Genomic DNA, 16972 nt, shown 5'->3' on the forward strand with positions numbered 1-16972 from the left:
GTTCTCGAGTCATATCTCTGTTCTCTAGTCATATCTAACCATCTCTGTTCTCTAGTCATATCTCTGTTCTCGAGTCATATCTGACCATCTCTGTTCTCTAGTCATATCTAACCATATCTGTTCTCTAGTCATATCTGACCATCTCTGTTCTCTAGTCATATCTGACCATCTCTGTTCTCTAGTCATATCTGACCATCTCTGTTCTCTAGTCATATCTGACCATCTCTGTTCTCTAGTCATATCTAACCATCTCTGCTCTCTAGTCATATCTAACCATCTCTGCTCTCTAGTCATATCTAACCATCTCTGCTCTCTAGTCATATCTAACCATCTCTGTTCTCTAGTCATATCTGTTCTCTAGTCATATCTCTGTTCTCTAGTCATATCTAACCATTTCTGTTCTCTAGTCATATCTCTGTTCTCTAGTCATATCTGACCATCTCTGTTCTCTAATCATATCTAACCTTCTTGCTCTCTAGTCATATCTAACCATCTCTGCTCTCTAGTCATATCTCTGTTCTCTAGTCATATCTGACCATCTCTGTTCTCTAGTCATATCTAACCATCTCTGTTCTCTAGTCATATCTAACCATCTCTGCTCTCTAGTCATAGCTAACCATCTCTGCTCTCTAGTCATATCTAACCATCTCTGCTCTCTAGTCATATCTAACCATCTCTGCTCTCTAGTCATATCTAACCATCTCTGCTCTCTAGTCATATCTAACCATCTCTGCTCTCTAGTCATATCTAACCATCTCTGCTCTCTAGTCATATCTAACCATCTCTGCTCTCTAGTCATATCTAACCATTTCTGCTCTCTAGTCATATCTAACTATCTCTGTTCTCTAGTCATATCTCTGTTCTCTAGTCATATCTGACCATCTCTGTTCTCTAGTCATATCTAACCATCTCTGTTCTCTAGTCATATCTCTGTTCTCTAGTCATATCTAACCATCTCTGTTCTCTAGTCATATCTCTGTTCTCGAGTCATATCTGACCATCTCTGTTCTCTAATCATATCTGACCATCTCTGTTCTCTAGTCATATCTGACCATCTCTGTTCTCTAGTCATATCTAACCATCTCTGCTCTCTAGTCATATCTAACCATCTCTGCTCTCTAGTCATATCTAACCATCTCTGTTCTCTAGTCATATCTCTGTTCTCTAGTCATATCTCTGTTCTCTAGTCATATCTAACCATCTCTGTTCTCTAGTCATATCTAACCGTCTCTGCTCTCTAGTCATATCTAACCATCTCTGTTCTCTAGTCATATCTCTGTTCTCGAGTCATATCTCTGTTCTCTAGTCATATCTAACCATCTCTGTTCTCTAGTCATATCTCTGTTCTCGAGTCATATCTCTGTTCTCTAGTCATATCTGACCATCTCTGTTCTCTAGTCATATCTAACCATATCTGTTCTCTAGTCATATCTGACCATCTCTGTTCTCTAGTCATATCTGACCATCTCTGTTCTCTAGTCATATCTGACCATCTCTGTTCTCTAGTCATATCTGACCATCTCTGTTCTCTAGTCATATACAACCATTTCTGCTCTCTAGTCATATCTAACCATCTCTGCTCTCTAGTCATATCTAACCATCTCTGCTCTCTAGTCATATCTAACCATCTCTGTTCTCTAGTCATATATCTGTTCTCTAGTCATATCTCTGTTCTCTAGTCATATCTAACCATTTCTGTTCTCTAGTCATATCTCTGTTCTCTAGTCATATCTGACCATCTCTGTTCTCTAATCATATCTAACCTTCTTGCTCTCTAGTCATATCTAACCATCTCTGCTCTCTAGTCATATCTAACCATCTCTGCTCTCTAGTCATATCTAACCATCTCTGCTCTCTAGTCATATCTAACCATCTCTGTTCTCTAGTCATATCTGTTCTCTAGTCATATCTCTGTTCTCTAGTCATATCTAACCATTTCTGTTCTCTAGTCATATCTCTGTTCTCTAGTCATATCTGACCATCTCTGTTCTCTAATCATATCTAACCTTCTTGCTCTCTAGTCATATCTAACCATCTCTGCTCTCTAGTCATATCTCTGTTCTCTAGTCATATCTGACCATCTCTGTTCTCTAGTCATATCTAACCATCTCTGCTCTCTAGTCATATCTAACCATCTCTGCTCTCTAGTCATATCTAACCATCTCTGCTCTCTAGTCATATCTAACCATCTCTGCTCTCTAGTCATATCTAACCGTCTCTGCTCTCTAGTCATATCTAACCATCTCTGTTCTCTAGTCATATCTCTGTTCTCGAGTCATATCTCTGTTCTCTAGTCATATCTAACCATCTCTGTTCTCTAGTCATATCTCTGTTCTCGAGTCATATCTGACCATCTCTGTTCTCTAGTCATATCTAACCATATCTGTTCTCTAGTCATATCTGACCATCTCTGTTCTCTAGTCATATCTGACCATCTCTGTTCTCTAGTCATATCTTTGTATCTTTGTTCTCTAGTCATATCTAACCATCTCTGTTCTCTAGTCATATCTCTGTTCTCGAGTCATATCTGACCATCTCTGTTCTCTAGTCATATCTAACCATATCTGTTCTCTAGTCATATCTGACCATCTCTGTTCTCTAGTCATATCTGACCATCTCTGTTCTCTAGTCATATCTGACCATCTCTGTTCTCTAGTCATATCTGACCATCTCTGTTCTCTAGTCATATCTGACCATCTCTGTTCTCTAGTCATATATAACCATCTCTGCTCTCTAGTCATATCTAACCATCTCTGCTCTCTAGTCATATCTAACCATCTCTGCTCTCTAGTCATATCTAACCATCTCTGCTCTCTAGTCATATCTAACCATCTCTGCTCTCTAGTCATATCTAACCATCTCTGCTCTCTAGTCATATCTAACCATCTCTGCTCTCTAGTCATATCTGACCATCTCTGTTCTCTAGTCATATCTGACCATCTCTGTTCTCTAGTCATATCTGACCATCTCTGTTCTCTAGTCATATCTCTGTTCTCTAGTCATATCTGACCATCTCTGTTCACTACTCATATCTGACCATCTCTGTTCTCTAGTCATATCTCTGTTCTCTAGTCATATCTAACCATCTCTGTTCTCTAGTCATATCCCTGTTCTCGAGTCATATCTGACCATCTCTGTTCTCGAGTCATATCTAACCATATCTGTTCTCTAGTCATATCTGACCATCTCTGTTCTCTAGTCATATCTGACCATCTCTGTTCTCTAGTCATATCTCTGTTTTCTAGTCATATCTGACCATCTCTGTTCTCTAGTCATATCTGACCATCTCTGTTCTCTAGTCATATCTCTGTTTTCTAGTCATAGCTAACCATCTCTGCTCTCTAGTCATATCTAACCATCTCTGCTCTCTAGTCATATCTAACCATCTCTGCTCTCTAGTCATATCTAACCATCTCTGCTCTCTAGTCATATCTAACCATCTCTGTTCTCTAGTCATATCTAACCATCTCTGCTCTCTAGTCATATCTAACCATCTCTGCTCTCTAGTCATATCTAACCATCTCTGTTCTCTAGTCATATATCTGTTCTCTAGTCATATCTGACCATCTCTGTTCTCTAGTCATATCTCTGTTCTCTAGTCATATCTGACCATCTCTGTTCTCTAGTCATATATCTGCTCTCTAGTCATATCTGACCATCTCTGTTCTCTAGTCATATCTCTGTTCTCTAGTCATATCTGACCATCTCTGTTCTCTAGTCATATATCTGTTCTCTAGTCATATCTGACCATCTCTGTTCTCTAGTCATATCTCTGTTCTCTAGTCATATCTGACCATCTCTGTTCTCTAATCATATCTAACCTTCTTGCTCTCTAGTCATAGCTAACCATCTCTGCTCTCTAGTCATATCTAACCATCTCTGCTCTCTAGTCATATCTAACCATCTCTGCTCTCTAGTCATATCTAACCATCTCTGCTCTCTAGTCATATCTAACCATCTCTGTTCTCTAGTCATATCTAACCATCTCTGCTCTCTAGTCATATCTCTGTTCTCTAGTCATATCTGACCATCTCTGTTCTCTAGTCATATCTCTGTTCTCTAGTCATATCTGACCATCTCTGTTCTCTAGTCATATCTCTGTTCTCTAGTCATATCTAACCATCTCTGTTCTCTAGTCATATCCCTGTTCTCGAGTAATATCTGACCATCTCTGTTCTCGAGTCATATCTGACCATCTCTGTTCTCGAGTCATATCTGACCATCTCTGTTCTCTAGTCATATCTGACCATCTCTGTTCTCTAGTCATATCTAACCATCTCTGTTTTCTAGTCATATCCCTGTTCTCGAGTCATATCTGACCATCTCTGTTCTCGAGTCATATCTGACCATCTCTGTTCTCAAGTCATATCTGACCATCTCTGTTCTCTAGTCATATCTAACCATCTCTGCTCTCTAGTCATATCTAACCATCTCTGCTCTCTAGTCATATCTAACCATCTCTGCTCTCTAGTCATATCTAACCATCTCTGTTCTCTAGTCATATCTCTGTTCTCTAGTCATATCTAACCATATCTGTTTTCTAATCATATCAAACCATCTCTGTTCTCTAGTCATATCTAACCATATCTGTTCTCTAGTCATATCTCTGTTCTCTAGTCATATCTGACCATCTCTGTTCTCTAGTCATATCTAACCATCTCTGTTCTCTAGTCATATCTCTGTTCTCTAGTCATATCTAACCATCTCTGTTCTCTAGTCATATCTGACCATCTCTGTTCTCTAGTCATATCTGACCATCTCTGTCCTCTAGTCATATCTCTGTTCTCTAGTCATATCTGACCATCTCTGTTCTCTAGTCATATCTGACCATCTCTGTTCTCTAGTCATATCTCTGTTCTCTAGTCATATCTAACCATCTCTGTTCTCTAGTCATATCTGACCATCTCTGTTCTCTAGTCATATCTGACCATCTCTGTTCTCTAGTCATATCTCTGTTCTCTAGTCATATCTAACCATCTCTGTTCTCTAATCATATCTGACCATCTCTGTTCTCTAGTCATATCTGACCATCTCTGCTCTCTAGTCATATCTAACCATCTCTGCTCTCTAGTCATATCTAACCATCTCTGTTCTCTAGTCATATATCTGTTCTCTAGTCATATCTAACCAGCTCTGTTCTCTAGTCATATCTCTGTTCTCTAGTCATATCTGACCATCTCTGTTCTCTAATCATATCTAACCTTCTTGCTCTCTAGTCATAGCTAACCATCTCTGCTCTCTAGTCATATCTAACCATCTCTGCTCTCTAGTCATATCTAACCATCTCTGCTCTCTAGTCATATCTAACCATCTCTGCTCTCTAGTCATATCTAACCATCTCTGTTCTCTAGTCATATCTAACCATCTCTGCTCTCTAGTCATATCTCTGTTCTCTAGTCATATCTGACCATCTCTGTTCTCTAGTCATATCTCTGTTCTCTAGTCATATCTGACCATCTCTGTTCTCTAGTCATATCTCTGTTCTCTAGTCATATCTAACCATCTCTGTTCTCTAGTCATATCCCTGTTCTCGAGTCATATCTGACCATCTCTGTTCTCGAGTCATATCTGACCATCTCTGCTCTCTAGTCATATCTAACCATCTCTGCTCTCTAGTCATATCTAACCATCTCTGCTCTCTAGTCATATCTCTGTTCTCTAGTCATATCTAACCATCTCTGTTCTCTAGTCATATCTGACCATCTCTGTTCTCTAGTCATATCTGACCATCTCTGTTCTCTAGTCATATCTAACCATCTCTGTTCTCTAGTCATATCTCTGTTCTCTAGTCATATCTAACCATCTCTGTTCTCTAGTCATATCTCTGTTCTCTAGTCATATCTGACCATCTCTGTTCTCTAGTCATATCTGACCATCTCTGTCCTCTAGTCATATCTCTGTTCTCTAGTCATATCTGACCATCTCTGTTCTCTAGTCATATCTGACCATCTCTGTTCTCTAGTCATATCTCTGTTCTCTAGTCATATCTAACCATCTCTGTTCTCTAGTCATATCTGACCATCTCTGTTCTCTAGTCATATCTGACCATCTCTGTTCTCTAGTCATATCTCTGTTCTCTAGTCATATCTAACCATCTCTGTTCTCTAATCATATCTGACCATCTCTGTTCTCTAGTCATATCTGACCATCTCTGCTCTCTAGTCATATCTAACCATCTCTGCTCTCTAGTCATATCTAACCATCTCTGTTCTCTAGTCATATATCTGTTCTCTAGTCATATCTAACCAGCTCTGTTCTCTAGTCATATCTCTGTTCTCTAGTCATATCTGACCATCTCTGTTCTCTAATCATATCTAACCTTCTTGCTCTCTAGTCATAGCTAACCATCTCTGCTCTCTAGTCATATCTAACCATCTCTGCTCTCTAGTCATATCTAACCATCTCTGCTCTCTAGTCATATCTAACCATCTCTGCTCTCTAGTCATATCTAACCATCTCTGTTCTCTAGTCATATCTAACCATCTCTGCTCTCTAGTCATATCTCTGTTCTCTAGTCATATCTGACCATCTCTGTTCTCTAGTCATATCTCTGTTCTCTAGTCATATCTGACCATCTCTGTTCTCTAGTCATATCTCTGTTCTCTAGTCATATCTAACCATCTCTGTTCTCTAGTCATATCTAACCATCTCTGCTCTCTAGTCATATCTCTGTTCTCTAGTCATATCTGACCATCTCTGTTCTCTAGTCATATCTCTGTTCTCTAGTCATATCTGACCATCTCTGTTCTCTAGTCATATCTCTGTTCTCTAGTCATATCTAACCATCTCTGTTCTCTAGTCATATCTCTGTTCTCTAGTCATATCTGACCATCTCTGTTCTCTAGTCATATCTGACCATCTCTGTCCTCTAGTCATATCTCTGTTCTCTAGTCATATCTGACCATCTCTGTTCTCTAGTCATATCTGACCATCTCTGTTCTCTAGTCATATCTCTGTTCTCTAGTCATATCTAACCATCTCTGTTCTCTAGTCATATCTGACCATCTCTGTTCTCTAGTCATATCTGACCATCTCTGTTCTCTAGTCATATCTCTGTTCTCTAGTCATATCTAACCATCTCTGTTCTCTAATCATATCTGACCATCTCTGTTCTCTAGTCATATCTGACCATCTCTGCTCTCTAGTCATATCTAACCATCTCTGCTCTCTAGTCATATCTAACCATCTCTGTTCTCTAGTCATATATCTGTTCTCTAGTCATATCTAACCAGCTCTGTTCTCTAGTCATATCTCTGTTCTCTAGTCATATCTGACCATCTCTGTTCTCTAATCATATCTAACCTTCTTGCTCTCTAGTCATAGCTAACCATCTCTGCTCTCTAGTCATATCTAACCATCTCTGCTCTCTAGTCATATCTAACCATCTCTGCTCTCTAGTCATATCTAACCATCTCTGCTCTCTAGTCATATCTAACCATCTCTGTTCTCTAGTCATATCTAACCATCTCTGCTCTCTAGTCATATCTCTGTTCTCTAGTCATATCTGACCATCTCTGTTCTCTAGTCATATCTCTGTTCTCTAGTCATATCTGACCATCTCTGTTCTCTAGTCATATCTCTGTTCTCTAGTCATATCTAACCATCTCTGTTCTCTAGTCATATCCCTGTTCTCGAGTCATATCTGACCATCTCTGTTCTCGAGTCATATCTGACCATCTCTGCTCTCTAGTCATATCTAACCATCTCTGCTCTCTAGTCATATCTAACCATCTCTGCTCTCTAGTCATATCTAACCATCTCTGTTCTCTAGTCATATCTCTGTTCTCTAGTCATATCTAACCATATCTGTTCTCTAGTCATATCTCTGTTCTCTAGTCATATCTGACCATCTCTGTTCTCTAGTCATATCTAACCATCTCTGTTCTCTAGTCATATCTCTGTTCTCTAGTCATATCTGACCATCTCTGTTCTCTAGTCATATCTGACCATCTCTGTCCTCTAGTCATATCTCTGTTCTCTAGTCATATCTGACCATCTCTGTTCTCTAGTCTTATCTGACCATCTCTGTTCTCAAGTCATATCTGACCATCTCTGTTCTCTAGTCATATCTAACCATCTCTGCTCTCTAGTCATATCTAACCATCTCTGCTCTCTAGTCATATCTAACCATCTCTGTTCTCTAGTCATATCTCTGTTCTCTAGTCATATCTAACCATATCTCTTTTCTAATCATATCAAACCATCTCTGTTCTCTAGTCATATCTAACCATATCTGTTCTCTAGTCATATCTCTGTTCTCTAGTCATATCTGTCCATCTCTGTTCTCTAGTCATATCTAACCATCTCTGCTCTCTAGTCATATCTAACCATCTCTGTTCTCTAGTCATATCTCTGTTCTCTAGTCATATCTAACCATATCTGTTCTCTAGTCATATCTCTGTTCTCTAGTCATATCTGACCATCTCTGTTCTCTAGTCATATCTAACCATCTCTGTTCTCTAGTCATATCTCTGTTCTCTAGTCATATCTGACCATCTCTGTTCTCTAGTCATATCTGACCATCTCTGTCCTCTAGTCATATCTCTGTTCTCTAGTCATATCTGACCATCTCTGTTCTCTAGTCTTATCTGACCATCTCTGTTCTCAAGTCATATCTGACCATCTCTGTTCTCTAGTCATATCTAACCATCTCTGCTCTCTAGTCATATCTAACCATCTCTGCTCTCTAGTCATATCTAACCATCTCTGTTCTCTAGTCATATCTCTGTTCTCTAGTCATATCTAACCATATCTCTTTTCTAATCATATCAAACCATCTCTGTTCTCTAGTCATATCTAACCATATCTGTTCTCTAGTCATATCTCTGTTCTCTAGTCATATCTGTCCATCTCTGTTCTCTAGTCATATCTAACCATCTCTGTTCTCTAGTCATATCTCTGTTCTCTAGTCATATCTAACCATCTCTGTTCTCTAGTCATATCTGACCATCTCTGTTCTCTAGTCATATCTGACCATCTCTGTCCTCTAGTCATATCTCTGTTCTCTAGTCATATCTGACCATCTCTGTTCTCTAGTCATATCTGACCATCTCTGTTCTCTAGTCATATCTCTGTTCTCTAGTCATATCTAACCATCTCTGTTCTCTAGTCATATCTGACCATCTCTGTTCTCTAGTCATATCTGACCATCTCTGCTCTCTAGTCATATATAACCATCTCTGCTCTCTAGTCATATCTAACCATCTCTGCTCTCTAGTCATATCTAACCATCTCTGCTCTCTAGTCATATCTAACCATCTCTGTTCTCTAGTCATATATCTGTTCTCTAGTCATATCTCTGTTCTCTAGTCATATCTAACCATCTCTGTTCTCTAGTCATATCTCTGTTCTCTAGTCATATCTAACCATCTCTGTTCTCTAGTCATATCTCTGTTCTCTAGTCATATCTGATCATCTCTGTTCTCTAATCATATCTAACCTTCTTGCTCTCTAGTCATAGCTAACCATCTCTGCTCTCTAGTCATATCTAACAATCTCTGTTCTCTAGTCATATCTAACCATCTCTGCTCTCTAGTCATATCTAACCATCTCTGCTCTCTAGTCATATCTAACCATCTCTGTTCTCTAGTCATATCTAACTATCTCTGTTCTCTAGTCATATCTCTGTTCTCTAGTCATATCTGACCATCTCTGTTCTCTAGTCATATCTCTGTTCTCTAGTCATATCTAACCATCTCTGTTCTCTAGTCATATCCCTGTTCTCGAGTCATATCTGACCATCTCTGTTCTCTAGTCATATCTCTGTTCTCAAGTCATATCTGACCATCTCTGTTCTCTAGTCATATCTAACCATCTCTGCTCTCTAGTCATATCTAACCATCTCTGCTCTCTAGTCATATCTAACCATCTCTGCTCTCTAGTCATATCTAACCATCTCTGTTCTCTAGTCATATCTCTGTTCTCTAGTCATATCTAACCATATCTGTTTTCTAATCATATCAAACCATCTCTGTTCTCTAGTCATATCTAACCATATCTGTTCTCTAGTCATATCTCTGTTCTCTAGTCATATCTGACCATCTCTGTTCTCTAGTCATATCTGACCATCTCTGCTCTCTAGTCATATCTCTGTTCTCTAGTCATATCTGACCATCTCTGTTCTCTAGTCATATCTCTGTTCTCTAGTCATATCTAACCATCTCTGTTCTCTAGTCATATCTCTGTTCTCTAGTCATATCTGACCATCTCTGTTCTCTAGTCATATCTCTGTTCTCTAGTCATATCTAACCATCTCTGTTCTCTAGTCATATCTGACCATCTCTGTTCTCTAGTCATATCTGACCATCTCTGTTCTCTAGTCATATATAACCATCTCTGCTCTCTAGTCATATCTAACCATCTCTGCTCTCTAGTCATATCTAACCATCTCTGCTCTCTAGTCATATCTAACCATCTCTGTTCTCTAGTCATATATCTGTTCTCTAGTCATATCTCTGTTCTCTAGTCATATCTAACCATCTCTGTTCTCTAGTCATATCTCTGTTCTCTAGTCATATCTGACCATCTCTGTTCTCTAATCATATCTAACCTTCTTGCTCTCTAGTCATAGCTAACCATCTCTGCTCTCTAGTCATATCTAACCATCTCTGCTCTCTAGTCATATCTAACCATCTCTGCTCTCTAGTCATATCTAACCATCTCTGCTCTCTAGTAATATCTAACCATCTCTGTTCTCTAGTCATATCTAACCATCTCTGCTCTCTAGTCATATCTCTGTTCTCTAGTCATATCTGACCATCTCTGTTCTCTAGTCATATCTCTGTTCTCTAGTCATATCTGACCATCTCTGTTCTCTAGTCATATCTCTGTTCTCTAGTCATATCTAACCATCTCTGTTCTCTAGTCATATCTCTGTTCTCTAGTCATATCTGACCATCTCTGTTCTCGAGTCATATCTGACCATCTCTGCTCTCTAGTCATATCTAACCATCTCTGCTCTCTAGTCATATCTAACCATCTCTGTTCTCTAGTCATATCTCTGTTCTCTAGTCATATCTAACCATATCTGTTTTCTAATCATATCAAACCATCTCTGTTCTCTAGTCATATCTAACCATATCTGTTCTCTAGTCATATCTCTGTTCTCTAGTCATATCTGACCATCTCTGTTCTCTAGTCATATCTAACCATCTCTGTTCTCTAGTCATATCTCTGTTCTCTAGTCATATCTCTGTTCTCTAGTCATATCTGACCATCTCTGTTCTCTAGTCATATCTGACCATCTCTGTCCTCTAGTCATATCTCTGTTCTCTAGTCATATCTGACCATCTCTGTTCTCTAGTCATATCTGACCATCTCTGTTCTCTAGTCATATCTCTGTTCTCTAGTCATATCTAACCATCTCTGTTCTCTAGTCATATCTCTGTTCTCTAGTCATATCTCACCATCTCAGTTCTCTAGTCATATCTGACCATCTCTGTCCTCTAGTCATATCTCTGTTCTCTAGTCATATCTGACCATCTCTGTTCTCTAGTCATATCTGACCATCTCTGTTCTCTAGTCATATCTCTGTTCTCTAGTCATATCTAACCATCTCTGTTCTCTAGTCATATCTGACCATCTCTGTTCTCTAGTCATAGCTGACCATCTCTGTTCTCTCGTCATATATAACCATCTCTGCTCTCTAGTCATATCTAACCATCTCTGCTCTCTAGTCATATCTAACCATCTCTGTTCTCTAGTCATATATCTGTTCTCTAGTCATATCTCTGTTCTCTAGTCATATCTAACCATCTCTGTTCTCTAGTCATATCTCTGTTCTCTAGTCATATCTGACCATCTCTGTTCTCTAATCATATCTAACCTTCTTGCTCTCTAGTCATAGCTAACCATCTCTGCTCTCTAGTCATATCTAACCATCTCTGCTCTCTAGTCATATCTAACCATCTCTGCTCTCTAGTCATATCTAACCATCTCTGCTCTCTAGTCATATCTAACCATCTCTGTTCTCTAGCCATATCTAACCATCTCTGCTCTCTAGTCATATCTCTGTTCTCTAGTCATATCTGACCATCTCTGTTCTCTAGTCATATCTCTGTTCTCTAGTCATATCTGACCATCTCTGTTCTCTAGTCATATCTCTGTTCTCTAGTCATATCTAACCATCTCTGTTCTCTAGTCATATCCCTGTTCTCGAGTCATATCTGACCATCTCTGTTCTCGAGTCATATCTGACCATCTCTGCTCTCTAGTCATATCTAACCATCTCTGCTCTCTAGTCATATCTAACCACCTCTGCTCTCTAGTCATATCTAACCATCTCTGTTCTCTAGTCATATCTCTGTTCTCTAGTCATATCTAACCATATCTGTTCTCTAGTCATATCTCTGTTCTCTAGTCATATCTGACCATCTCTGTTCTCTAGTCATATCTGACCATCTCTGTTCTCTAGTCATATCTCTGTTCTCTAGTCATATCTAACCATCTCTGTTCTCTAGTCATATCTCTGTTCTCTAGTCATATCTGACCATCTCTGTTCTCTAGTCATATCTGACCATCTCTGTCCTCTAGTCATATCTCTGTTCTCTAGTCATATCTGACTATCTCTGTTCTCTAGTCATATCTGACCATCTCTGTTCTCAAGTCATATCTGACCATCTCTGTTCTCTAGTCATATCTAACCATCTCTGCTCTCTAGTCATATCTAACCATCTCTGCTCTCTAGTCATATCTAACCATCTCTGTTCTCTAGTCATATCTCTGTTCTCTAGTCATATCTAACCATATCTGTTTTCTAATCATATCAAACCATCTCTGTTCTCTAGTCATATCTAACCATATCTGTTCTCTAGTCATATCTCTGTTCTCTAGTCATATCTGACCATCTCTGTTCTCTAGTCATATCTAACCATCTCTGTTCTCTAGTCATATCTCTGTTCTCTAGTCATATCTAACCATCTCTGTTCTCTAGTCATATCTGACCATCTCTGTTCTCTAGTCATATCTGACCATCTCTGTCCTCTAGTCATATCTCTGTTCTCTAGTCATATCTGACCATCTCTGTTCTCTAGTCATATCTGACAATCTCTGTTCTCTAGTCATATCTAACCATCTCTGCTCTCTAGTCATATCTAACCATCTCTGTTCTCTAGTCATATCTCTGTTCTCTAGTCATATCTAACCATATCTGTTTTCTAATCATATCAAACCATCTCTGTTCTCTAGTCATATCTAACCATATCTATTCTCTAGTCATATCTCTGTTCTCTAGTCATATCTGACCACCTCTGTTCTCTAGTCATATCTAACCATCTCTGTTCTCTAGTCATATCTCTGTTCTCTAGTCATATCTAACCATCTCTGTTCTCTAGTCATATCTCTGTTCTCTAGTCATATCTGACCATCTCTGTTCTCTAGTCATATCTGACCATCTCTGTCCTCTAGTCATATCTCTGTTCTCTAGTTATATCTGACCATCTCTGTTCTCTAGTCATATCTGACCATCTCTGTTCTCTAGTCATATCTCTGTTCTCTAGTCATATCTAACCATCTCTGTTCTCTAGTCATATCTGACCATCTCTGTTCTCTAGTCATATCTGACCATCTCTGCTCTCTAGTCATATATAACCATCTCTGCTCTCTAGTCATATCTAACCATCTCTGCTCTCTAGTCATATCTAACCATCTCTGCTCTCTAGTCCTATCTAACCATCTCTGTTCTCTAGTCATATATCTGTTCTCTAGTCATATCTCTGTTCTCTAGTCATATCTAACCATCTCTGTTCTCTAGTCATATCTCTGTTCTCTAGTCATATCTGACCATCTCTGTTCTCTAATCATATCTAACCTTCTTGCTCTCTAGTCATAGCTAACCATCTCTGCTCTCTAGTCATATCTAACCATCTCTGCTCTCTAGTCATATCTAACCATCTCTGCTCTCTAGTCATATCTAACCATCTCTGCTCTCTAGTCATATCTAACCATCTCTGTTCTCTAGTCATATCTAACCATCTCTGTTCTCTAGTCATATCTCTGTTCTCTAGTCATATCTGACCATCTCTGTTCTCTAGTCATATCTCTGTTCTCTAGTCATATCTAACCATCTCTGTTCTCTAGTCATATCCCTGTTCTCGAGTCATATCTGACCATCTCTGTTCTCGAGTCATATCTGACCATCTCTGTTCTCTAGTCATATCTCTGTTCTCAAGTCATATCTGACCATCTCTGTTCTCTAGTCATATCTAACCATCTCTGCTCTCTAGTCATATCTAACCATCTCTGCTCTCTAGTCATATCTAACCATCTCTGCTCTCTAGTCATATCTAACCATCTCTGTTCTCTAGTCATATCTCTGTTCTCTAGTCATATCTAACCATATCTGTTTTCTAATCATATCAAACCATCTCTGTTCTCTAGTCATATCTAACCATATCTGTTCTCTAGTCATATCTCTGTTCTCTAGTCATATCTGACCATCTCTGTTCTCTAGTCATATCTAACCATCTCTGTTCTCTAGTCATATCTCTGTTCTCTAGTCATATCTGACCATCTCTGTTCTCTAGTCATGTCTGACCATCTCTGTCCTCTAGTCATATCTGACCATCTCTGTTCTCTAGTCATATCTGACCATCTCTGTTCTCTAGTCATATCTAACCATCTCTGTTCTCTAATCATTTCAAACCATCTCTGTTCTCTAGTCATATCTAACCATCTCTGTTCTCTAATCATTTCAAACCATCTCTGTTCTCTAGTCATATCTAACCATCTCTGCTCTCTAGTCATATCTAACCATCTCTGCTCTCTAGTCATATCTAACCATCTCTGCTCTCTAGTCATATCTAACCATCTCTGCTCTCTAGTCATATCTAACCATCTCTGTTCTCTAGTCATATCTAACCATCTCTGTTCTCTAGTCATATCTCTGTTCTCAAGTCATATCTGACCATCTCTGTTCTCTAGTCATATCTAACCATCTCTGTTCTCTAGTCATATCTCTGTTCTCGAGTCATATCTGACCATCTCTGTTCTCTAGTCATATCTAACCATCTCTGCTCTCTAGTCATATCTAACCATCTCTGTTCTCTAGTCATATCTCTGTTCTCTAGTCATATCTAACCATATCTGTTTTCTAATCATATCAAACCATCTCTGTTCTCTAGTCATATCTAACCATATCTGTTCTCTAATCATATCTCTGTTCTCTAGTCATATCTCTGTTCTCTAGTCATATCTGACCATCTCTGTTCTCTAGTCATATCTCTGTTCTCTAGTCATATCTGATCATCTCTGTTCTCTAGTCATATCTAACCATCTCTGTTCTCGAGTCATATCTCTGTTCTCTAGTCATATCTCTGTTCTCTAGTCATATCTGACCATCTCTGTTCTCTAGTCATATCTAACCATCTCTGTTCTCTAGTCATATCTGACCATCTCTGTTCTCTAGTCATATCTAACCATCTCTAATCATATCAAACCATCTCTGTTCTCTAATCATATCAAACCATCTCTGTTCTCTAGTCATATCTAACCATCTCTGTTCTCTAGTCATATCTAACCATCTCTGTCCTCTAGTCATATCTCTGTTCTCTAGTTATATCTGACCATCTCTGTTCTCTAGTCATATCTAACCATCTCTAATCATATCTAACCATCTCTGCTCTCTAGTCATATCTCTGTTCTCTAGTCATATCTGACCATCTCTGTTCTCTAGTCATATCTCTGTTCTCTAGTCATATCTGACCATCTCTGTTCTCTAGTCATATCTAACCATCGCTGCTCTCTAGTCATATCTAACCATCTCTGCTCTCTAGTCATATCTGACCATCTCTGCTCTCTAGTCATATCTAACCATCTCTGTTCTCTAGTCATATCTCTGCTCTCTAGTCATATCTAACCATCTCTGTTCTCTAGTCATATCTTTGTTCTCTAGTCATATCTAACCATATCTGTTTTCTAATCATATCAAACCATCTCTGTTCTCTAGTCATATTTAACCATATCTGTTCTCTAATCATATCTCTGTTCTCTAGTCATATCTCTGTTCTCTAGTCATATCTAACCATCTCTGTTCTCTAGTCATATCTCTGTTCTCTAGTCATATCTGACCATCTCTGTTCTCTAGTCATATCTCTGTTCTCTAGTCATATCTGATCATCTCTGTTCTCTAGTCATATCTAACCATCTCTGTTCTCTAGTCATATCTCTGTTCTCTAGTCATATCTCTGTTCTCTAGTCATATCTCTGTTCTCTAATCATATCTAACCATCTCTGTTCTCTAGTCATATCTAACCATCTCTGTTCTCTAGTCATATCTAACCATCTCTGCTCTCTAGTCATATCTAACCATCTCTGTTCTCTAGTCATATCTAACCATCTCTGTTCTCTAGTCATATCTAACCATCTCTGCTCTCTCGTCACATCTAACTCTTTAATCATATCTCTGCTCTGTAGGGGAGTGGCTGAGCGGGGGATGGAGGTGATGTTCTCGACGCCTAAGAAGTGGATCCGTTCGGGGTGTTCAGGGGCGCTGGGGTACGTGGACATCCAGACCCTGGCTGAGGGGACGTGTCGTTACGACCTCAACGACACTGACGTGGCCTGGCTGGAGCTCATCAATCAGCAGTTCACTCTGATGGGTCAGTAGATTTACCCCCTCATCTACGGTTGTACAGCTTACTGTGTAGTATTGACTGTGTCGTGGTTCAGCGCTGTGTAGTATCGACTGTGTCTTGGTCCAGCGCTGTGTAGTATCGACTGTGTCGTGGTTCAGCGCTGTGTAGTATCGACTGTGTCGTGGTTCAGCGCTGTGTAGTATCGACTGTGTCGTGGTTCAGCGCTGTGTAGTATCGACTGTCTTGATTCAGCGCTGTGTAGTATCGACTGTGTCGTGGTTCAGCGCTGTGTAGTATCGACTGTCTTGGTTCAGTGCTGTGTAGTATCGACTGTGTCGTGGTTCAGCGCTGTGTAGTATCGACTGTCTTGGTTCAGCGCTGTGTAGTATCGACTGTGTCGT

General features: G+C 39.3%; 1 protein-coding gene across 4 annotated transcripts in view; it reads left to right on the forward strand.

Moving 5' to 3' along the window:
• The window catches only part of jade1 (jade family PHD finger 1), an 80347-nt gene that overhangs the window by 36820 nt on the left and 26555 nt on the right, over positions 1–16972 (forward strand). For all 4 annotated transcript variants that reach the window (XM_036955453.2, XM_036955448.2, XM_090211758.1 and 1 more), the window contains exon 5: positions 16411–16595. In XM_036955453.2, the coding sequence (XP_036811348.2) occupies positions 16411–16595 (185 nt within the window). The remainder of the gene's footprint in view (positions 1–16410; positions 16596–16972) is intronic.

This window comes from Oncorhynchus mykiss, chromosome 19, assembly GCF_057628025.1.
Source record: "Oncorhynchus mykiss isolate SJ-2025 chromosome 19, ASM5762802v1, whole genome shotgun sequence".
In the NCBI taxonomy this organism is placed as follows: domain Eukaryota; kingdom Metazoa; phylum Chordata; class Actinopteri; order Salmoniformes; family Salmonidae; genus Oncorhynchus; species Oncorhynchus mykiss.